This window comes from Salvia splendens, chromosome 13 (assembly GCF_004379255.2).
Source record: "Salvia splendens isolate huo1 chromosome 13, SspV2, whole genome shotgun sequence".
Lineage (NCBI taxonomy): Eukaryota > Viridiplantae > Streptophyta > Magnoliopsida > Lamiales > Lamiaceae > Salvia > Salvia splendens.
In genome coordinates, this window is record NC_056044.1 from 14,963,380 (window position 1) to 14,987,994 (window position 24,615).

Consider the following 24,615-nt stretch of genomic DNA (forward strand, 5'->3'; position numbering starts at 1 on the left):
CTTCGGACGTGGATCCAGCCGGGACGGGCTGAATATCACAGTATTGGCAGAACTTCTCCAGAAAAGCGTTCGGACACTCCTTCGAAACACCGTAGAAGTGGGTCAAGACGGCTAGCACTCCTGATTTGATCGCGATGGTCTGCATCCCAGGAGTGGCGGCAATGGCATGTGTTGGCTCCTTCTCATCATGAGCGTGCAAAGAGCCGATTCCCGAGTCGTCAGCGATAACGGCCATCTCTGCTTCTGTTCGTTTTTGTGGTGATGGTAGCGTGTTCTGTTCAGCTGTTGCTGCCTCTAATGCTGCTCTGTAACGAGTGGTAACTACTCCAGCTTCCTGAACTCTCCAACGAGTGTTAGTTCTTCTGTATATCAAAGGATGATTCCAGTAATCGCCTTGGTGGTACCTTCTCATCAACAGCAGAAAAAATAAATGAGAAAATAAAGAAAGAAATAAATAAACTATTTACTCCTTCGCACTACACACAAACATAAAGTAACACCATGCTTCCCCGGCAACGGCGCCATTTTGGTGAGGACGAGAACGACGGATTAAAATTGGATCAAGTTATATGGAAGATAACTGAACCAATTGGATCAGATAGCAAATTGTCGTTGCCACTTAATCAAATCAATCCTCAAACCGACTCACGTAAGAAAATATTTATAACTCCTGATTTCGCACTACTTTAACAGTAAAGCGGCAAGTTCGGGGTCGATCCCACATAGAAGTTGGTGTGTCGAGTGTGTGAGTAGTGAACAGGGGGGTTGGCTGCTGCTACGCTTTAACTTGGGAGTTTTTTAACAACTGTTTTTAATCTAGACAGAATTAAACTAGCTAGCTTGATCAACGGAAATTTAACTACTGGGTCAAGTGAATTGCGGGTAACAACAGAAAAGTAAATGCGCGGATTAAAAGCAAAAGTAACTTCGATTAAACTAAAAACGATTATAGCGTGAAATTTAACTAAGCTAACACTTCGGAATTAAAGAAAGCGATAAACTGAGAAGAATCTCAGCGGGAAACTTAAGTTACGCTAACAGAAATGAGTATTCTGCAGCGCTCCCTTCGGTCGCTCTTTTAACTAAGCTATCTAAACTAAACTAGAGAACTGAATTAAACTAAGCTATAAGGCTGACTAAACTAAGCTAGAGAGCTGGACTAAGCTAAACTAAGCTAAACTAGACGAAAAGTAAAGTCTCGGATGCCCTTCTTGTGGTGGCGCATCCTCTATTTATAAGCTCGATTCGGCCTCCAGCTGGATAATGATCTTGACCGGGAATATTCACTCATGCAGAGGATGAGCGACTCATTGATTGCTACATGTTCTTTCTTCTAGAATGGCGACACTTTTGGGTAACAGATTTCTGACCGGCTCGTCCTGGCGTCTTCATAAGCTAGCACGTGTCCCCTTCTAGAACGTCGTCCTGGATAACAGAATGGTGCGCCACATCCAGCTCATTTCTTCACGTGTTCTTCTTCTAGAATCCAGCGGTCCCCACTTTTACTGCTTGATCACTCCCCCTTGATCAACTCCCTCGATTTTTGGCCTCTTATCGCCTTTTGTACTTGCTTGATCAGTTCGGCCTTGCTGCCTTGGTCAAGTAGCATTTCTGCACATTTTAACACTTGTTTGCCGATAAACCGATCAAGTAGTATACATTTTACCCCTAAACCGATGCATGAAATGAGCCTTATCAAACTGCTCACACTTAAAACATACTTGTCCTCAAGTATAAAGAAAAGAAAAAGAAAAAAGATAAGGCAAATTTCAGGCATGGTTTACTTATTTCACAAGTAAAAAAAACGAAAAGAGGAATAAGACCTTAAGATAAAAACACGTATTTACATGTATGCATTGGACCGAATAATTTTCCAACAATCATACCCGAGGTCGAGGTCAATCCATTAGGCAGTAGCTTATGTTTCTGCTTTTTCGCTTCTGCTTGATCAAGGTGTCAGCTTGTCAAGATTGCTCAATTTAAAAACCACTCTTGGATTCACTCAGTCACTCATTTCTCACCAGAGATGTTAGGACTGTTCACTCGGTGTTGCCACAAATTTAATACTTTGAATCGGACTGCACAAGATAGTTCCTTAAGGTCTTTGTTTTGGGTTGTAACTGGGCTCAAGGGTAGTAGCGTATTAGGGTAGGGTCCTAGGGGTTCTATGTTTAAAATAAAAGAGAAAATCACATGAGTCAAAAAGCCAAAGATTTAACTAAACTCGCTGGATCAGATTTGGGGTATTTATTTCTTCTTCTACTTGACGCTCCTTCTTGGTCAAATGTTGACCCTTAGCCTTATAATTTTCGGCTTATTATTATTTTTACTTTTGATTTTCTGTAGGTTACAACTATTTTCTGCCCTTTCTCTCTCTCTCTCTTTTTTTTTCAAACCTTTTCATAATTTTCATATGATCAACCTGATTGTCTAACTTGATCAACCCGGCTACCCTTTATTTCGACCATTCTATTTCTATCCCCTTTTATTTCCTTTGACAACTTCATCTCTTCGACCCTCTTTTCTCATGTGATATGAAACTCGTATTTGGTCTTAAGGCTTTCAAAGAATGGGTAAGGGTGTTTGGGCTCAAAGTGGTTAACTAAGGGGTGCCATGATTAATGAGGCGGGGTTGTGGAGCGAAGGAAGACACGGCTCAAATGGTTAAGTCCTAATGCCTTTAGTCATTACTACTTGTGCAATTTTCATCTCAATATTAAAAGTCAGCCTCTCGTAATTTTTTCTTTTGTAAAAAATAGTAGAAAGTGTTCTACTTTTGGCTTATAACTCACATATAGAGAGGCTTCACAGTTGGTTTAGAAATTAAGCGTTTCCATCATACATGCGTCGTTCAAAATGATCAAGTTTTTGCAATCAAGTTTTACATGTGAGCATAATGAATCCTTTTTCTAACTCTCCCAAAAAGTAATCAAGTCTTCCATTTATCCAATTTCATGCGTATTACGTATTTTATTACTATCTGGAATTTGTTATTTTTGAAAATTTTGGATTTATGATTTTTCTGTAACTAACCCGTCCCCCCTCCCCACTACATATGAACTCGTCCTCGAGGGACTGGATGCAGTGGAAAGAAGGGTTAGGCAACGGTATAGTAACAAACAAGGGAAACTTCTCACACTTAGACCAAGCACTGGGCTAAGTGTGAGGCAGTGCCAGCAATCAACACATGCTAATATAGAAAACATAACACATAAGCAAAACAGACAACAACTTCCATAAACTTCTCACACTTAGTCCCGACTCAGGACTAAGTGTGAGAACGTAGTTAAAAATACAATTTACACAGAGAAACAGAGTCGAGGGTGATACTATTGCCTTTTGGATGGTTGGATCAGGGGATGTTGCACGCCTTCCTTATAGCCTCCATTTCACAGGCCTTCCTTATTGCCTCCATGGTTCTCGCGTTTAACGGAGCTCCTCCTTTTTGGTATTTTTATTCTTTTTCTCCTTGGGAGGGGAAGACTCATGCTGGAAGCGTTAGTGAGCCTCCATACCTTGATTGGTATGGTGGTCCTTCTTCGAAGGATGAAGAACACTTCCTTCCTCCTTCCCCTTGTTCTCTTCCTTCGCTCTCACTCGGCTGCCTTCCACAGTCTTGCTTGCCTCTGCGGCTGGCATGGCCGCTTGGTTCACTTGTCTCTTCTCATCCACTTGCTGCCTTGAACCCTCAGCTTCAAGAAGCAGTTGGTTCGTGGTCCGGCTACGCGTCCTTTTCAGGATGGAGTAATCCTCTATAGTCGAAAAAATGTTACATTCTGTCTCCTTTCGTCGCAATAGGAGATCACCGGGAAGAGGCATCTCTTTGCGAAGGTGCATAAGGTCCTTACCACTAGGTAGTGACTGGGTGTTTTGAGTAAGCATATCCTCTGTCGGCGGTGGCGTAGAGAAGTCCTTAGACCGAGAAATTTTTAGGCGAGCCTTGAGGGCGATGTGCATTTCCACGGGGTCAGCGCCGGTGAGAAAACTTCTGAGTAAGAAGCCTACACGCCTTATGTCAGTCAGGTTCATAACTGGGAGTGGGCCGATGAACCTAGGAGGTAATATAGGGGTTCCGGTAGTTGGTGGGCTGGGTGGTAACAAGGATCTCTGATTATCACTGTTGATGCCGGCTTCTGAAGAAAACGAGGAGGTACTGGAAACATCGAGTAGATTGTCTTTCATTTCTTTCTGATTATGTTTGCGGGTGATTTGAATTGGAGAGAATTAGATGAGTATAGCACAAAGGTAGCTGATGGAAAGTGAGACCCGAAAGACCCCCTTTTATGCTTGGACTCCGACTGTTGTGATTCGCGTCTGTTGAGATCTCTGCGATGTTTCGCGTGCCGGCGTGCCTTTTCAGAATGCCAAATGGCAAAGCTTCTCCAATACGCTTCTTTTGTCTTTTCATTTCAACAGTCGGCGCCGCCTGACACCTCTCTAATTACTGCACACGTCTTATCATTACCTGCTCTTATCGACTCAACCACGGTACCATTAATTCAAATTGCACTGATCATGCGGACCCTTAAATCCTGATGTCAACTCTCATAATTCCACTTGATCAGTTTCTTTTCTCCACTTCCGACTTTTGATTTACTAAGAAAATAAAACTTATCATACTAAAAAGAAAGAAAACTATTTACACTAACAAAGGTTCGACCGGGTTTCCTTGGAATGTCACTTGATCAGATTAAGAGTTTAGAATTTGTCACTTGATCAAGCAGACTATCCATGAATACCATATCACACCTTATACCTGTTCACTGGCGCGAGCTAGGCATTGGTAGTGACATGTAGTCAACTACAAACGCCTCCATTCCATTCCTTCCAGGTAACTCTCCTTCCTCCAAACCGTCGGTCCTTCTCGCGAGCTTTGCCCTTTTGGGTGCAAGTTGCTCCCAGCTACTCTGTTTGCCTTGATCAATCCTCCTTCTCTGGCAGACCCGCTGTTCCTCAGACTTTGACTTGATCAAATGCAGGTGCCCTTCGGGGAACTTGTCTGGAATGGCTCATTTTTTTTCTTTCTGCAGAATTCGGCGCCGGTGACTCGCCTTTATATTTTCACACTTTTTCTATCAACTGCCTCCCACTCAAATTCCTGTATGAGGAGTAACCATCTGATCAACTGTGGGTTTGATTTCTTCATCGATGATAGGTACTTGATGGCTAGATGGTCAGTATATACCAGCACCTTGGAACCAAGTAGGTGCTGTCTGAACTCCTCAAATGCAAAGACTACTGACAGCATTTCTTTTTTGGTCGCATCATAGTTCCTTTGCGCCGGACCCAATGCTTTTGACGCGTAGAGGACAACATAACCTTTCCCTTGGATTCTCTGACTTAGTATTGCTCCCACAACATGGTCACTAGTTTCACACATCACTTCAGAAGAGTGATTCCAGTCAGGGCCGCGTATCATAGAATAACTCATGAATCGATCTCTTAGAAATGGGAACGCAGTCTCGCAGACATCAGGAAATTTAAATTTTACGTCATTCTGGGGAGGCTCCGTCAGGACCTGTGCTCTTCTGGGGAAATCCTTTATGAGTCTTCCATGGGTCCCAGCGTGTCTTAACAAGGCTCTGTTCTCCTCCTAGTTAATAGGGTACGAAAGTTTTGTCATGACTGCTCGAGGGTCCGACCAATTTGAACTTCGCTTCTTAGGCATCTAGGATTGATGTTGGGAGAGTAGTTCTCCCTGTTTCTGCAAGCTTGGTTCGGCTGGTTTGTGATCTGTCTGGCTGGACAGGTTCTTGAAAACCCTCGGCGATGTTGGTACGGGGAGTAGTTGCCTTGTAAGCGAGAGATCCTTCTTCGGCATTCCTTTTAATGGGGCGGTTTGGCCTGGTGGTTTCTCGACCCTTCTTGGTGAGTAACCTCTCTTGCCTCGGCGGGTTGTGATGGCTGGCAAAATTCCATAATTGCCCTTCCAATGGCTTGATCATCCATTGCTCCAGTCTTTGTCGAATCAAACCATTCTGCTGCCTCTCTCTTCAGCTGTTTACCTTCAGCGGAACCAAAGGATGGCTCTTTGAAGGATTCCTCTTTCGAATACTCCTGTTTCCGAGGGCTGATAGTGTTTACTGTTTGTATGCTCTCTCTGACGCAGCGGCCCGCGAGTGGGCGTCGTCACGCTGACGCAATAAATCATTTTTTTTAAAAAAAATTGATTTTAATAAAAAAAAATTATAACGGTAATGTTACCATTTTTACGGTTCAACGGTATTTTTTTTATTTTTATTTTTTTTTTCTTTTTTTACTCTATAAATACTCATCTTTCATCCTCATTATACACACAAACACACATCTATTCTTCTCAAATCATCTCTCTTTCCTCTCCAATTTTCATCTCACATCTCCAATTTTTATCTCAAAATTGTCCGGCAGTGGAAACGAGGGCGGCTCTGGCGGATATGACTTGAACGCGTTTGGCGACTGGGGGGCATGTACAATGTCTTGGGTGCTGCCGGTTCCGGTTTGTCGACGCCGGGCACCCAAGGCTCGTCGACGCCGCCGGCGTACCAACCACCATATTTTGATATGGATATATACTCTCATCCCTCCGCCCCGAGGTATGGGCAATCGCGGGGATTATCCCAAATTAGGGAGGATTTTCCAGATGAACCCAATCCGGATGGAGGACGCGGCGGTTGAAGCTCCAGGGGTCGCGCATTCGACGCTGTGGAGGAAGAGGAGGAGGCAGCCAAGGAGGAGGAGGATGCATGCCGTCATCCATACAGCCGGGCGGACACGATGACTCTGTTCAACGCTTGGGTCAGCGTCTCGTACGATCCCATCGTCGGGAATCAACAAACCCGCAAGTGCTTTTGGGAAAAAGGTCACCGCCGCCTACAACGAGAACAAGCCGGCTCGGTCCCGCCGCCGCACCCTGAAGATGCGCCGCAGTCATTTTGACCGCATCGACAGAGATGTCAAAAATTTTTACGGCATCTACAAGAATGAAGCACCTCAATACCAAAGCGGAGCCAGTGGAGCCGACATTATGAGAGCAGCTTTGCGAGTCTTCTTTGACGACAACGGCAAAGAATTCAAACATGTCGATGTTTGGGAGGCCGTAAAAAATGTTGAAAGGTGGGCCGACGGTGTCCAGTCCAGCCATGGCTCGAGCTCGAAGCGCACGAAGCACACGGCGGGTGGCCAATATTCATCTAGTGAGGGCGGGTCAGGCAGCGCCTCACAAGAGGTTGAGGGCACGACCACCGATGCAAGGGGCTTCTCCCGTGGGCGCCGTCTGCCGCAAGGCGGCGAAGGCGGATAGAGGGGGGAGGGACCGAGGCGAAACAAGTCAGGCGGGCTCGGGCTTGAACACCCTATTGTCCATGTACTTGAGCCCATCTTGCCGGAATTGAGTATATGGCAAGAGAAATTGGTATTCCGCCTCCAGGTAGCTTGAGTGCACCGCCACCGCCTTCGGGGGTGATTCCCCGGCGGAGTAGTTTTTTTAATTTCTATAAAATTTTATTTTAAATTATGTAATTTTTAGTTTTTTTAGGATTTTAATTATGTGTTTTTTTTGTTTTTTTGAATTTTAAGTTGTATTTTTATTTTATTTAATGAAGTGTGTTTTTTATTAATTAAATTTGTTGGAAAATAAAATAAAATTGAATGAATAGTTAATGGATGAGATGGTTAAGAGACGATTGAGATGGAGGGTTGCAGGTGTTGTCTCTTAGTTAAAGATTGAATGAAAAGTATACTGAGGCTCATGAAAAGGGAAAGATGAGACGGTTAAGAAGACATCAATGATGGCATGAGGAAGTAATTTGTTTGAAATCAAGAAGACTCATTTACAAGATAAAGGTAAAATATGCATTCCCCGTAATGTTATCCAGTCTTATACGGGATTGTGGCTGTACGGCATCTTCTCCTTTATCAACAATGGCGGTCATTGGCCTCACAATTCTCACAAACAATCCTCACTTTGGAATGACTCGGGCTAGCAACAACTACAAATACAAAATGCGGGTACCTTACGAACTGAAGAAAGGACAGTCTCGGCAATTTCACAAGCTCCCTTCCGGTTCCAACATCGAGATCATCTTCCAAAAAGGCCTTCCAAAAATCGATCAGAAGCCGCCGCCGCTAGTATTCGTGCACGGAAGTTTTCACGCGGCGTGGTGCTGGGCTGAACACTGGCTGCCCTTCTTTTCTCGACATGGATTTGATTGCTATGCTCTTAGCTTGCTCGCTCAGGTATTCTTCATTTTATTCTTTTCCATTGATTAATAGTTTCATTTTTTGGAGAATTTGATTTGACCTAAAAGAAGCTTTGCCATATCACCTTTTTAGTTCGTCTTATGAAACATTTGAAACAAAATTGGTAAATTAAGAGATAGAGAGAAAAGTGTTTTAGTGCCAAAAATGGAAGTTTCTATTTTTAGGGGACGGAAAATTTTCTATTTTTAAGGGACGAATGAGTATTAACTATTAAGTGCCCATTTTGTTGAAGCTGTTGTTATCTATAAGCGTGCTAGAATTGGGAATTTGATTCTGAACAACTGCCTGCCTCAGGGAGAAAGTGATGCACCTGATGGTGCAGTAGCAGGTTCACTCCAGGTATACTATGCTCTTCACTCATCAAATTTGTTGGGGCATTGCTTAACTCAAAGGAAACAGGAACTTGTTAACTGCTTCTAACTCTTTATCTACAGTAGAGCCATGCAGCCGATGTGGCTCACTTCATTCACAACGAAATTAGGTTACCACCAGTCTTGTTAGGTCATTCTTTTGGAGGACTTATCGTTCAACAGTATATCGCAAATGAGAAATCTCAAGGTCAGCATCTCCGTACTACATCTTTTGGATAGGAAAGTAGGAGGATATTAAGGTGCAAACAAGACAGTCATTTTGCTTGTGAACATTTCTACAACAACTTCCTACTTGGGCACTGTTTCTACATAGCCACAACTCTTTGAGACAGAATAGGTGTTATTTAAACAACTCTCTAATTTCCTGACTATGAAACTGGTTTTCCATCAAACCAGATCATGAAATTAGTTAGGTCTAAGCATCCAGGGGAATTGTTTTTAAGAAAGAGGCATATTGCTACACTCTCTATCTCTCTGTATTCCATAATTGCAATTTATTGCACTACTCATTGGAATAGATTAGTGGTGCTTTTTCTGGTGTTTGAGGCATGGGTTAGCTTTAGGCCTAAGCTGATAAAGCTTCATACATCCGTCAAGAAACAAATGAAGAGCTTTTTTTACTATTAGTGGCTTGCATTGTGATTATAAAATGCACTTACTTTTCTCCAATATAAGTTTCAGAGATGGAAAACAGACACCCATATCTAGCTGGGGCTGTCCTAATTTGCTCGGTACCACCTTCAGGAAATAGGTTATATTCTTAACAAGTCTGCCTCATTTTATCCATAAATCTTTATCCTCTTTACTCATCTATTTTTATCCTTTTCATGCCACTATTTTTATCCTTTTCTCCCAGTGGCATAGTTTGGCGGTATCTATTCTCCAAACCTATTGCTGCATTTAAGGTACTTCATCTTTTAAAGAATGAAGAATTAGTTACATCCAAAATTGATTAGAGCAAGAATCTCTCTTAATATGAATGCTGAAACCAATTACCCTGCACGTCTATTTTGTATCGATATGGAACAGATAACACGCAGTTTGGCAGCAAAGGCTTTTCAAACTTCTCTGCCACTTTGTAAGGAAACTTTCTTCTCTGCTGCTATGGAGGATCATCTGGTCCTTCGGTTAGTACTGGAAACTTCTTTCCCTGTACCTTCTTAATTAATACAATCGCTGCATTTTGTGATCAATTCCAATTAATAAATATATGAGGCATTGCAATTTCCATCTGATTTTATTAACATGTAAATATTAATTAATGGTTTTATTATTATAAACTAATAAAAAGGTTCCACTGTCTGAGAATCCAAGTAAAGAAAGCTTAAACAAACGATTCATCACTGAACTAGCTTATGGAGTATCTTCTAGTATTTCTTTGATGAATAGTAGTAATTCTTTCCAGATATCAGAAGCTGATGACAGAAAGTTCAAGTAAGCCACTTTTTGATCTGCGGAAGCTCAACGCATCACTTCCTGTTCCTCCTGTGAAAGATCATTCCATGAAGATCCTTGTCTTGGGAGCAAATGATGATTTCATAGTGGTAAGACTCTGTATCAGAAAAAAGTTCTGTTTTCATTTCTCTTTGGGGTGAATGAATCACACGTTTGTGTAGGATGCAGAGGGACTTAGAGAAACAGGTAGGTTTTATGGAGTGTCACCTGTTTGTGTGGAAGGGGTTGCACATGACATGATGTTGGATTACTCATGGGAGAAAGGTGCGCATGTAATTCAATCATGGCTGAATGCTTTGGACACATAAGCAGCCTGAATCAATTATGTTTCTAGAATACTTCCTATATCAAAGAAGAAACTTGATTTTCTGAAGATGAATACGTTTGTCACATGGTATTGCTGAATAACACATCTCTACCTGAGTATATTACACTAAGCTGGTGTTGGTTGGGGTTTCCTTAAAATATAGTATCAATGGAGTATAATGGAGTATTTTTTTTGTATGGAGATTTCCAAATGTTTGGACTATTGACAGTGAGCACTTAGCAACTAAATTTACCAGCTTGTATTGTTGCCTACTGAGAGGTTATATAACATACTAATAGGAACTATCATTCTCAAATAGGAGTACTACTTCTTTTCTTTTTTTAAAAAAAACTAAAAAATATAAAATTATTATTATTATTATTCAGAGATATTCAAGTAGAAGAAATAAAGAATTCAATTGACCAATTATTGCTCAACCATTTAAGTTTGATATAGCTAAAAAGTTTTTCATTTAGAAAGATATAAATTAAATAAATGAGAAAGGGAAAAGAAATGAAATAAAGAACACGATGAAACCAAAATTAAATAAATAATTTATTAAAATATCATGTATGACAAAAATGGAAAAATGAGCAAAAAATTCAAAGAACAATGAAGATTACTTCAAATAAGATTATTTCTTTCTCTATCGTTAATGCGCAAATTTCATTACCAATGATTTTTTTTAGTTCACTATTCGAAAAACAAGAAAGAGAATTTGGAGAGAAGAAAAACGAAAATGATAAAAATGATATTTTCATCTAAAAATGAAAGACTTTAAATAAAACAGTGAACTACAAAAATGAACCATGAACTATAAGTTTATCTCAGCAATAGTCTTTGGACTTTCAAAATATCTATAGTAATCCCTGGACTACGGGTTTATTTCAAAATCGGTCCTTTTGCATTTTTCACCCGAGAATGCCCTTTTGTGGGCTGGGTAATTTCGTCTTTACACAATTTTCACTTTTTCAATTCGATATTATTTCAATGATGTGTTAAATCTGATATTATTTCCAAATTATCTTCTTCTTCCATTTGTCATCCTTAACTTTATTTCTTTATTTCAATATCAGATTTAATTGTATAAAATTAAATTAAAATTTAGATTTTTAAATATCAGTAAATTATTTTAAAATTATTAATTATATATTCTTTCTCGACTAACAGCTATATATATAGAAATGAAACTATGTAGCAAGCCCACACATAACTAGAATACATAAATTAATAATTTTAATTAAAATAATTTATTGATATTTAAAAATCTAAATTTTAAATTTAATTTTATAAAATCAAATATGATATTGAAATAAAGAAATAAAGTAAAGTATGAAATAAGGATGAAGGAAGATAATTTTGAAATATTATCAGATTTAGTATATCATTGAAATAATATCAAATTGAAAAAGTGAAAATTGTGTAAAGACACAATTACCCAGCCCCCAAAAGGGCATTTTCGGGTGAAAAAATGCAAAATGACCGATTTTGAAATAAACCCTTAGTTCAATGACTATTGTAGATATTTTTAAAGTTCAGGAACTATTGTCGAGATAAACCCATAGTTTAAGGCACATTTTTGTAGTTCACTCTAAATAAAATTATACCTAAAATTTAGGGATCAAACTGAAAATTGCAAATATATTGTTGTTAGACATATATCTAGTAGAAAAATTGTAGAGTTCAATTGACCGGTTAATTTCTCAAACGTTTTAAATTTTTATATAGATAAAAAGTTTTTCATTTAATAGGGAAAAGAGACATTTAAAGAAATAAGAGAAACAGAAAAAATGATAAAGAAAGGGATGAGATAAAAATTAAATAAATAAAAGAAAGGGAGTATAATTTAGAAAATTCAATAAATTATTGATTAAAATATATTTTCAGATAAAAAGGAAAAATGAGGTAAAATATCAGAAAATAATGAAAAGTAGTTTAGAAATATCCGATAATTAAGAAGGTACCACAAATGTGCCTGCCTCATAATTAATGATAAAAAAAATAAAAAAATAAATGTTGAATTCGCCATGATATACCTGATCCATGCATAATATCATGAAAAATGGATACAAATTTTTGACTGCTACTTAGTATCGGCAATAGGTCTGAAAAAGTATCTAAAAATATCAAATTTAGATATTTGTACCCTGTCGAAGTAAGGAACCATGTAATATACATTTGGAATAAATTTTATTTTGAAAGAATTGAAAAGGCACTATCTCATTTTCATTGAAAGGTTCTAATACATCTGCCCCCTTCTCAGCGCATTTCTTTAGACAAACACTTTGTAATTCACTCTTAAAAACATAAGAAAGAGATTTAGAGAAAAGAAAAAAGAGAAAAGAAAAATATAAAATTGACATTTTGCCTAAAAAAATAATAATAAAGACAAATGAAATTACACTAATAATTTTGGTATCCCAAATACTACTCCCTTCGTCCCCGATTTCTCGTTTTTCCATTTTGGTCCATTCGTAAATGAGTCTCGTTCATATTTACCATGCATAATAGACCATATATTGCACTACCCATTCCACTCACACATTTCTAAACTAAATAAATATAAATAAGTGAAACTCATATTCCACTAATTTTTTCAATTCATTTTTTTGTAACTTTTCTTAAAAGCTATGCTAAAAGAAATGAGACTCTTAATGGTAGACTAGGAAAGTAGTACTCCCTCCGTCTATGATTAAATGTCTCATATTTGACCGGCACAAGTTTTAAGAAATTGTTTGACTTTATAAAATAGAGCAGGTAGGTAAGTTAGTGGAATGAGGACCTATTTTTATATTTTAGTTTTATAATAAAATATGAGTAAAATGAGTTAGTGAAATATTTGATCCACTTATTGAATATAGTAAAAATGAAATGAGACATTTATTGGCGGACGGAAAAAAAAGGAAAAATGAGACATTTAATAACGGACGGAGGGAGTATTTCTTTTTTAAAACAAAAAATCAAATAAAATGATTTGAAAACTAAATATCTAGTTCACCATATAAATATAGTAAGATTTAAAATATTTCTTTTGATGGATAAATAAATAAGAGTTTACACAATAATATCTAACTTTTGGTTTTGGATATTAAACCTTCTACCCTAAACTTATTAAAATGTATATTTAATATTCTCCATGTTCCAATTAAATTGAAATATTTCTTTTAAGGCACATAAATTAAGAATTTATGTTGAACGAGTTAAACAAAAATAAATAAAGTATGAGACAGATGAAAATATATTGAGATGAGAGATAGTAAAGTAACATGATTAATAAAATAAGAGTAATTAAATGTTTTGTTTTTTACAAATAAAAAAACGAGTCACCTTTGTTCGAACATCCTAAAAATAAATAGGAGTCAACTTAGTTGTGACTGATGAAACAGTATATTCGGTTTTTCTTTTTTAGAATCATAAGTAAGGATGTCAATCGGGTCAGCCCAGCGGGTTTCGGGCCAACCCTATAAGGTTGCGGGTCAACTGGGTGCGTGTTAGTCGGATTGTGATTTTTTCGGGTTATAAAAGTTCAACCATAACCCTAAAAGCTCGGGTTTTGGTCTAGCCCAATGAGTTATTTGGGTTGCTGCCGATAAAATTAACATGCGAACAATCCAATAAATAACGATGAAAATAAGTTATATTTATAAAATATAAAACATTTAACTGTGATAAATTTGATAATCTGAGATATATGCATAAACTCAAAGATAAACATAATCAAATATTAATATTTGAGATTTGTGCAAAATGAAATATAAACATATTTTGAGAAAATTTAAAGAATGTTTTAGAAATTTAAATATTTTTGTAGTGATTTTGAAGTTTCTAATTTTTATATCTATTACTTATATTAATAAAAATTTAATATATAATTTAAATATTTAATATAAATTGAAAGTTAATTTTTTAGTTATCTATATAATAAAAATAATCAATGAAGTGACGAATTATGTGTCAAATAAATAGAACAATATAACTTTTATCGGATTTTCTGGCCAGCCCATCGGGTTTTCGGGTCTGACCCTAACGGATTGCAGGTTAATCGGATTGTAATTTTATCGGGCTATAAAATTGCAATCATAACCCTATAAATTTGGCGGGCTATTCGAGTCAGCCCACGAGTTGCGGGCTGCACTGACATCCCTGACAACAAGTTCATTTTTCCTTTTCGGCGTAATACCGGGAGTAGTAAATTTAAACGGTCCAGATCTGCCCAGTTGTTCAGTGTATTCATCGCAACCGTAGTTGCTAGGGTTTTCAATTTACAATCTTTAAAATTCTCAAATCTCCGCCACATCCAATCTGCGCTGATCAACGAGTGTTTATCGTCCGGCTTCATCCGAAAGGTACTCCATCATCTACTCTGGATAATTCGTGGTTTCACTTGTTTGATCTGTCTTCTATATAATTTTGTCGTAATTTCTCAAAATCAACACACTTAAAGCTACCTGTATGATGTTATATATCAGATGTTTGCGGCGATTGCTTTGGCTTGTTTTATTTACTTCTTATTTCATCAACGAATTTGGTGTTTATTACGTATGTTTTAATGTGGCCTTTTCTGATTGCACTCCTCTTTCAAATATCGCTACGGAATGTTTTTAATGGTGACTAAATCTAATTTTTAAACAAGTTTAGGATGATGAATTGCTTATCCATATTTACTAAATATTCAGTATGATTCATATTTTCTAGAGTCGCACCAAAAGAACAAACAAGGAACTAATCAATTTATGGTTGCAATTAACTTTCATTGGTTTAAGAATTTATCGTGTTGTGTTTAATCTGATTTTTGTGAAGGTGCAAAGATGTATACTGCGTTGCAAAAGATTCACAAGGAAAAGGATGCTGAGCCCACTGAGTTTGAGGAGAATGTAGCTCAGGTAATTTATGATTAATGCTGTTGAGCTTTATAGCTATGTTCCAACAATTGAAGTTTGTGCTTATTACAAGTTTTTTTTCTTTTTTTAATTGACACAGGCCTTATTTGATTTGGAGAACACAAATGGAGATATTAAGAGCGAATTGAAGGACCTTTACATCAACTCTGCCTTGTAGGTCTTTAATTGTGTGGATGTTGGCTTGCTTCCTTTGATCATTCTACTAAATTTTTAATCTTCTTTAGGCAAATTGATGTCTCTGGAGGCAAGAAGGCTGTTGTAATCCATGTACCCTACCGGTTAAGGAAAGCTTTCCGCAAAATTCATTCTAGGCTGGTTAGAGAACTTGAGAAGAAATTCAGCGGAAAGGTAACGCTGATTTAGTTGTGTAAAATTTGCTTTATGGATGTATGCATTCAGTTTCCTTGTAGTTTTTGTTTATATTTTTACATAATCTGATGGTTAAGGGGACTTGCAGTTGTATAATTGCAGACTTGAGGGTTGAATCGATATCTCTTGTTTTCTAATTGACTATCATTGAAAATATAGGAAGTTGTTTTCATTGCTACTAGAAGGATTGTGCGGCCACCGAAGAAGGGTTCAGCTGCTCAAAGGCCTCGATCACGTACTCTCACATCCGTTCACGAAGCTATGCTTGAGGATGTAGTTTATCCAGCTGAGATTGTTGGTAAGCGCATCAGATACAGGCTAGATGGATCAAAGATCATGAAGGTGATTGCTTCATTCATCCTAACTTTGTAATCTACAGCCAGGGCTGCAATTGATACTGTAACTTGTTCTGTGCATTTGCAGGTGTTCTTGGATCCCAAGGCAAGGAATGACACCGAGAACAAGGTTGAGACTTTCTCCAGAGTCTACAGGAAGCTATCGGGGAAAGACGTTGTCTTTGAATTTCCCACGACAGAAGCCTGAAGATCTTGTAATCTAGTTGTGATCAGATGTCATCTGTTATTCTATTCCATTGCAAGAGATATACTAATATTGGGGTTTGGGCTATTTGAAGTTTTGTTGGAAGAGTTTTGACCAAAATTTGTTAAACCCATGTTAAAATTATTCTCCAGTTTTCCTTTTTGGATGTTCGGTTATTTGCCTCGAGTAACTCAGGAAGTTCTAGTGACAGTGTTTGATGTTTTTGTTTTCATCTAAATTTTCATATTCTTGCGAAAATCATGATCCTCTCTATTCATATTAGAAAGGAAATTTTATGCACTTTGCTTACTTTTACCTTTTCATTGTGTATTTTGTACACAACTCACTCTATTTTCCTACTTGTGAGTCTCAATCTTCATTTCTATGTATGAGTTCCTCTTAGCAATTTTTATAGATCCATTCGGGAATGATGATGTTCCATTTAGTGATATTTTTCAGACACCGACGAATGCCGTCACATACATCAAGAAATAGCGTCATAGAGGGGACTGATGGTAGATTATTTCTCTGAAAACCGCTTGGAATATTTCCGCGTCAGTTTCGTGTAAGCCACACGTTGGGAGCTAGGAAGGAGTACTTGTAACATAGATGCGACCTCACTAGTTGCTTAGAGCATCCACAATGGCGCCTAGCGCACCGCCTAGCCGAGCGCCGGCGCTAAGCGGTCGCTAGGCGAACCATTGCAGGAGCCGAAAACCGCCGAGCGGTTTTTCGGAAATGAATTTCGCCTAGAGCTAGGCGGTCAAAATCCGCTGGGCTATGCGCAGGGCGATCCGCTCGGCGCCATTGCAGCGCCCGGATCGCCCAGCGGTTTTTTTTTTTTTTTTTAATTTTCGAAACACTATATATACGCGATTTGCACTTCATTTTCACTCTCATATTCGACTCCAAAAGGATTTAATTGAAGAGTTATGTGCGCGGAGGACTACTCAGAGTTAGTTTTTTTATTTATGTAATTTTTTAAAATGTAATTTTTTTAAAATTTAAATAAAATTGTTGCATTTTCCCGTATCTGTGGCGTAAATTTAATTCCGTATTTTGTGTGATTGTTCATTATTTGTTTTATATAATTTTGAGTGATGTGGCTGGGCTATTTGCTTGTTTTGATGATGTGACAGGAGGATTTTTAGTGCTGATGATGTGGCAGTAGGAGTTTGTGGCTAGGCTATGGTTGGGCTATGGCTGGGCGAAAACCATTGTGGATGCTCTTAGGTCCCTCGACACTGCAAAATGCATGTCGGTGATTTGACAATATGAAGGTGCTAACCTGTTTGAAGATTACTTGCACGTTAGAGCATCCACAACCGTGCTCTTGCCAGCGGCACGGTTGTGGGCCCGGGCGGTACTATTCATGCCTACTCTCTGGCAAGAGCACAACACCCACAACTGTGCTCTTCTGCAAGGACGAGCACAATTAATTTAATATTCAATTAAACATAAACATTTCCATAATACTAAAATTCATTAAAAAAACATAAATAATATTACAAATGACAAATAAAATAAAAAACGACATAATTAAAATCCTAAAAATTAAAAATTACATAATTAAAATACTAAAAATTAAAAACACCACTACTCGTTGCCGAATTTCGCCCACATGTGTTTGATTAGGTCTTCTTGTAGCTGAATGTGGGTTCGGGTATCGCGCATTGTGTGCCTTGTCTCGATCCTCTGGCCAACCGTCGTATGCTCACCTCGGCGTGGGGGAGACCTCGCTGTTGAGCTTCCGGCTTCATCCTCGTCGTAGAAGCTAGCTACCCTTGGCCCTTCGTCGGCTATAATCATGTTGTGTAAGATAATACACGTGAACATGATGTCGGCGATATTATTCACGTACCACAGCCGAGCCGGGGCCTTCACAATGTTAAATCGGGCTTGAAGGACCCCGAAGGCTCTTTCAACGTCTTTCCGCGCGGACTCTTGACGCTGCGCAAAAAGAACCCGCCTCGGATCGTGCGGGTTGTGGAGCGTCTTCACGAACGTCGACCACCTTGGGTAGATACCATCGGCGAGATAGTAACCCATGTGGTATGTATTTCCGTTGATGGTGAAGTCGATCGCCGGTGCTACACCATTCATCACATCATTGAAGAGTGGTGAAGAATAGAGCACGTTCAAGTCCTTGTTGGCTCCGGCAACGCCGAAATATGCATGCCAAATCCATAGGCAGTAGTCGGCGACCGCCTCAAGGATAAGTGTTGGGCCGCCGCCTTTGTGACCGCTTAAGTGTTGCCCCCTCCAAGCATTCGGGCAATTCTTCCACCTCCAATGCATGCAGTCAATGCTGCCAAGCATTCCGGGGAAGCCATGGACTGATTCGTGAAGACGCAGCAACCGTTGGCAATCATCGGTGCTGGGTGCCCGAAGGAATTCATCCCCGAAAGCTGAACGAACGCCCTCGCAAAAATTCTTTAGACAAAGGATTCCAGTGGACTCACCGATATGCAAATACTCGTCGAAGATGTCGGCCGTTTGCCCAGTAGCGAGTTGTCGGATGGCACACGTACACTTCTACAACGGCGTGATACTTTGCCGTCCGGCTGCATCTTGACCTGTTTGGAAGAATTCAACACGTGCGGACAATGTGTTGACAATTCGCATGAACAAGCGCTTTGACATGCGAAAACGGCGCCTAAAGTAATCTGTCGGAAACCGCGGCTGGTCGGCAAAGTAGTCGGCAACTAGCCTTTCGTGGGCTCCCTCCCGGTCACGATGGATGTAGCGCCGATTTGATCTGGTTCGTTGAGGAGGAGGAGCGGGGGTATTCGCCGCGACATATGCTTCGTAAGCGGCACGATGTTGTTCGTAGTATTCTTGTTCTTCGCGTTCCGCTTCCGCCATAATATGGGTGAAATCCATTTGAGGTTTTGAATGAGGGATGAATGTGTTGATAGTTTGTATGAGAATTTTAAGAATGAGAGATGAATGGGAGATGAATTGATGTGATAAATGGATGATGAATGTGTGTATTTATAGATGTTTTTGGGGGAAAAAAAATAAAAAAAAAAACTAAAAAAATTCAGAAAAAACGGGAAAAAAATGGCCATATTTTTGGGATTTGGAAATTTTTTTTAATCATTTTATATAATTTAAAAATGATTTTTAAAATAAAAAAAATAATAATTCAAAGGCAATCATAAGCCGCCACGTCGTCTGCTCGCTGGCACGGACGGCGGCCTTCACTCCCACCACCGTTGTGGATGCTCTTAAAGAGATCACAGGACTCGAGTTATTGAACTGTTTCTAAACAACCGTTCATGAGTTGACCACGATATAGAGCAGCATTGATGATGAAATTATGTATTTTTTATTTGAATTTTAATTATGCATTTTTAGTTAAATATTTTATTTTAGTTATTATGAAAAAAATATTAATTTTATTTTATTCATAAATCTTAACTTTAGTATATTAGGATAAGGAAAAAATAATAATAAAAATAAATATGAATAATGTTATGTGCTTTCGAGTAGAACTAAATAATTAAGATTTAAATTTAAGTGCATTTGAGTACACAAAGATATAAAAGATGAAGATAACCACTTAAGATAAGTGTTTTTTAGAACAAAGAGTTGCCATTTCACTACATAATCAGATGTCTATATAAGTTAATACTATCTCCCTCCGTAAAAAATAGATAAAGTTGTAAACGGCATGAGTTTTAATGCACAATTGAAGCGTTAGTGAATTATAGGGACTACTAGAAAATTCACATAATATGACAAGTATAAATGCAATTAGAAAATTATTATCTTGATACTTTAGGTGTAATGGCACTTATTGCACGTGTGAAGAAAAAAAGTGTGATAACAAGCAAAGTGTGGAGATAAATCCTTCTTTATTACACTCAAAAAGTGTCAAGAAATAACTTTTGTCATCAAAATGTGTAGTGTCACAAACTATTAGTTTAAACTACACTATATAAATGCACGAAAATTTACAAATAAACCCCACAAATATATATTATTACATGATTTATACTTTTGACCTACAAATTTCTATAATTTGTATTTTCATCCTAAAATTTTTATAAATTACATTTAGTCCTTCAAATTTTTATATTTACATCTTTCTTAAATATATAATTACATTTCCACTTTCAATGTAAAAAAATCATATTAAATTGCTATTAACCATCCAACAAAATTTATATAAACGACTGATTCAAATAAAATGCTAAATTTGAATAACAAAAATCCTCTGTGGGTGCGCGGACGATGGACGATGCGTCGTCCTCGAACGACAGATAGTCCGCGGAGGAAGCGTGGACGATAGGGCATCGTCTGCGCCATCGTCCGCCCACCGTGGGGGACGCGGACGATGCAACGCGTTTTTTTTTTTAATTTTTGTCTATTTAATCCTCGTTTCTCATTCTATTTTTCATACGAACATTTCTCGCGTCTCTCATTTCTCTCATCTCTCACATTTCTTCATCTCTCACAAACCAAAATGAACCACGACGACGACCGGAGTTCCTCGGACGGCGATAGTCCGACCTTGACTCAAGCCTTAAATGCAGCCGTTAAAGACGCAATGGCGGAATGCTTAGCCGAAATGCAGCGCGAGGAGGCGGCGGCGGCGGAGCAGATCCCCAGGCCTATTCGACATCGGACGTTTGTCCTTCGTGAACACGCCGCATCTCACAAACGTCTAGTTGCAGACTATTTTTCCGAGCAACCACGTTGGGGCCCGACTGTTTTCCGCCGCCGGTTTAGAATGCCTCGTTACCTTTTTCTCAGCATTGTCCAGACGTTGGAGTCACGTGATGAATACTTCCAGTATCGGGAAGATGGCATCGGCAGACCCGGACTTACGCCGTTGCAGAAGGGCATGGTTGCACTCCGTCAGTTGGCCTACGGCACCACGACAGACATGTTCGACGAGTACCTCCACATCGGAGAGACAACAGGCCGCGAGCTTGAAGAGATTTTGTAGGGGAGTTGTGGAGGCCTACAGCGACACATATTTGCGAAAACCGACTGTTGTAGATTGCCAGATCCTGATGAAGATGCACGAGACGGCGCACGACTTTCATGGGATGCTAGGGAGCATCGACTGTATGCACTAGGAGTGGAAGAATTGTCCGACAGCGTGGAGAGGCTAATTTACTAGTGGATACAAGGGCAGCCACCCGACGATGATCCTCGAAGCCGTCGCTGACCATCGGCTCTGGATCTGGCATGCGTACTTCGGTGGAGCCGGGTCGAACAACGACGTCAACGTTCTCAACTCATCCACCCTTTCACCGAGCAATGCAATGGCAACGGCCCGGCCATTGAGTTCACTGCCAACAGGCGTCAATACCACATGTGGTACTACTTGGCCGATGGCATATACCCAAGGTGGCATGTTTTCCTGAGGACGATCAGCTGCCCAATGGGTGAGAAGAGAGTTTTATTTGCACAAAAGCAGGAGGCGGCGCGGAAGGATGTGGAGCGGGCATTTGGTGTGCTCCGATCACGGTGGGCAATAGTGAAAGGGCCGGTGCGTCTCTGGTTCAAGGAAGTCCTCGCCGATGTCATGTATGCGTGCATAATCTTGCACAACATGATAGTCGAACATGAAGGTGGGAGCATCACCGATTGGACCGATGATGAAGATGCATCTAGTTCCTCCAGCACTGCGACCGCGCCCCCCGCTCGAGGATTACCGACGGGCTTCAATGAGGTTCTATCTAGATAGACCTCAATGCGCAACCAACAAGACCATGCTCAGCTCATGAACGACATGATTGAAGAAGTGTGGGCCCGTAACCATCGTCACTGAGTTTGCGTATTTTTTTTAATTTGTATTATAATGTATTAATTTTATAAATGAAATGAAGGTTTTTCCCAATTTTTGTATTTATTTAAATATTCAAATAAAAGAAAATGCTTAGGTCGCCCCCTAGGGCGGCTTATAGGGCGCCCCACTGCAGGTGAAAGGGTAGGAGGATAAAATGGTGACGTGGCGGTGCATAGGGCGGACTTTAGGGGCGCCCCATTGCGGATGCCTTTAGAAAGGGTATGCGCTCTGGTCACGTTGATGATGAAATTATGTATTTTTAATTTGAATTTTATTTATGCATTTTTAGTTAAATATTTTATTTTAGTTATTATGAAAAAAATATTAATTTTATTTTATTCATAAATCTTAACTTTAGCATATTAGGATAAGCAATAAATAAATAAATATGAATAATGTTAAGTGCTTTCGAGTAGAACTAAATAATTAAGATTTAAATTTAAGTGCTTTTGAGTACACAAAGATATAAAAGATGAAGAGAAGGACTTAAGATGAGTGTTTTTTAGAACAAAGAGTTACCATTTCACTACATAATCAGATGTCCATATAAGTTACTCCGTAAAAAATAGATAAAGTTGTAAACGGCATGAGTTCGTCAAGTTAAAGACAAAAAACAAGTGCTTGTTGGGAGTCAACCCAACATTTTACATTTTTTATGTTTCTTTAAGTTTGTTTATGGAAGTTTGATTTTCATTTTTGTCTTATTGAAAATTCGCAGCTACTGGACTCAACCCAGCGGCCGCTGGCCATTGTCCTACGGCCCGCCGGCAACTCACTAGAACGATTTTGTACTCAACACATTGCCGATGAAGACGTCCAGCGTTCCGCTATAATTTCACCGCAATCTAGGAGAAAGTGTCAACTTTTGTTGGAATTTTACCTCGTCCAGCCATAGCCCGATTTTCAAGGTATCTTTACTACTTTTGTATATTTCTCACGTCCCAACCGACTCTACAAACTTATTCTTCATTCAGTTTTGAATAAGTTTGGGGGATGACATGGTGGACCGTGATATTAGGATTTTTATTGTTTTTAACATGTTTTTCTTAGTTTAAATTTTGTTGTTTTTTGCTGTTTCTCTTTGTTTTAAAAACACGATGTGAATTTGTCATGAGCTTAACATGGAGAATAATGAAACATGCTTGTGTAGAGACATATTAGACTGAGTTGTCAATGATAGAACGCTCTTACATCTTCGATTAAGTATGACTTGATGCCTTGATTTGATGGTTTGGTGAAAATGTAGAAAATATGTGTACCCCCTCCATTAAAATGGAAAGAATGAAGTACTCCCTCCGTCCCGCTTTAGGAGTCCTGGTTGATCAATTTCGGGCGTCCCTCTTTAGGAGTCTCGGTTGGGATAAACTAATAAAACATGCCTACAAAGTAAGTAAAAAAGTGTTAAAAGTGGGTCCTAACATCCACTACAACATTTATTTATTACACACTCAATTAAAAGTGAGTCTCAACATCCACTACAATATTTATTTATTACACACTCAAACACTTTCTTAAAATATGTGTCCGGCTCAACTGGGACTCCTAAAGCGGGACGGAGGGAGTATAACATAGAGAGTATTATTTTAAATTTGAGTTTAATATAAATAGTTGGAGCAAAAGTATATTTGATGTGACATTATTACTAAAAAATATTCTCCCTCCGTCCCAGCCTAAGTGAGACGAATTACTTTTTGGTACGTCCCAACCTGAGTGAGACGTTTCCTTTTTTGACAACAATCAACTCACTCTTCTCTCCTACTTTATCCTCTCATTTCTCCTACTTTACCTTCTCTCTTACTTTATTCTCTCTTTCTCTTTCTTACTTTTTCATCTCTCTTACTTTTTTCTCTCTTTCTGTTTCTTAATTTGCACTCTCTTTCTGTTTCTTAATTTACACTCTCTTTCTTACTTTTTCATCTATTTCTTAATTTACACTCTCTTTCTTACTTTTTCATCTCTCTTACTTTTTTCTCTCTTTCTGTTTCTTAATTTACACTCTCTTACTTTACTATTAACAATTTAATTCACTAAACCCTACTACCTAAATTCTTGTATCAAAATAGAAACTTCTCGTTTAGGCCGGGACGGATGGAGTATTTAAATTTAGTGTTAAAATATAAATGTTTTGGAGATGTTTCTTATCTACCTATAAGAGCATCCTCATCCGTGCTCTAGCCAACGAGCACGGATGTAGGCCGGGACCCCCTTTTACGCCTTGTCCTTAGGCAAGAGCACAACACCCACATTCATGCTCTTCCACAAGGACAAGCTCAAGGGTCCCACCATTATATTATTCAATTTAAATAAAAACATTTCAACAATATTAAAATGCATTAAATTTACCCAGAATACTATTACAAATTATAAAAAAATAAAATTACATAATTAAAATTTTAAAAATTAAAAATTACATAATTAAAATCCTAAAAATTAAAAATTACATATTTAAACTCCTAAAAAATAAAAATTACATAATTAACATCCTAAAAAATAAAAATTAGATAATTAAAGGCTAAAAAAATTGAAAAATAAATTAAAAGTGGGGAGAAAACGGATATAATTTTTGGGAAGTGGGAAAATATTTTTTTTACTTTTAATCGAATTTTTTAATTAAAAAAAAAAAGAAAA

At 38.5% G+C, this 24,615-nt stretch overlaps 2 protein-coding genes across 4 annotated transcripts; both read left to right on the top strand.

The window, feature by feature from the left end:
- The first annotated feature begins 7,802 nt into the window (after positions 1-7,802).
- On the top strand, positions 7,803-10,687 carry LOC121762368. 3 transcript variants are annotated; one of them, XM_042158230.1, is made up of 8 exons: positions 7,803-8,214; positions 8,533-8,577; positions 8,676-8,796; positions 9,285-9,360; positions 9,466-9,514; positions 9,639-9,736; positions 10,015-10,153; positions 10,233-10,687. In XM_042158230.1, the coding sequence occupies exons 1-8, from the start codon at positions 7,843-7,845 to the stop codon at positions 10,302-10,304; spliced, it is 972 nt and encodes a 323-aa protein (XP_042014164.1). In that variant the 5' UTR covers positions 7,803-7,842; the 3' UTR covers positions 10,305-10,687. The 3 variants fall into 3 exon arrangements, with proteins under 3 accessions (XP_042014164.1, XP_042014162.1, XP_042014163.1); XM_042158228.1 differs by having other exon boundaries at positions 7,807-8,214; positions 10,226-10,687; XM_042158229.1 differs by having other exon boundaries at positions 7,808-8,214; positions 9,291-9,360; positions 10,226-10,687.
- Positions 10,688-14,579: 3,892 nt separating this feature from the next.
- On the top strand, positions 14,580-16,357 carry LOC121762993 (40S ribosomal protein S7-like). The gene is made up of 6 exons (XM_042159024.1): positions 14,580-14,717; positions 15,172-15,254; positions 15,352-15,425; positions 15,497-15,620; positions 15,801-15,983; positions 16,065-16,357. The coding sequence occupies exons 2-6, from the start codon at positions 15,180-15,182 to the stop codon at positions 16,182-16,184; spliced, it is 576 nt and encodes a 191-aa protein (XP_042014958.1). The 5' UTR covers positions 14,580-14,717; positions 15,172-15,179; the 3' UTR covers positions 16,185-16,357.
- The last annotated feature ends 8,258 nt before the right edge of the window (positions 16,358-24,615 follow it).

Excerpts from the sequence above, each read along its gene's own strand:
- LOC121762993 (XM_042159024.1), top strand. The coding sequence starts at position 15,180 with ATGTATACTGCGTTGCAAAAGATTCACAAGGAAAAGGATGCTGAGCCC. Across the intron at positions 15,255-15,351 it reads TTGAGGAGAATGTAGCTCAG|GCCTTATTTGATTTGGAGAA; the intron begins GTAATTTATGAT and ends TAATTGACACAG. Across the intron at positions 15,621-15,800 it reads AGAAGAAATTCAGCGGAAAG|GAAGTTGTTTTCATTGCTAC; the intron begins GTAACGCTGATT and ends TTGAAAATATAG.
- LOC121762368 (XM_042158228.1), top strand. The coding sequence starts at position 7,843 with ATGTTATCCAGTCTTATACGGGATTGTGGCTGTACGGCATCTTCTCCT. Across the intron at positions 8,797-9,284 it reads CGCAAATGAGAAATCTCAAG|TTTCAGAGATGGAAAACAGA; the intron begins GTCAGCATCTCC and ends CTCCAATATAAG. Across the intron at positions 10,154-10,225 it reads CAAATGATGATTTCATAGTG|GATGCAGAGGGACTTAGAGA; the intron begins GTAAGACTCTGT and ends ACGTTTGTGTAG.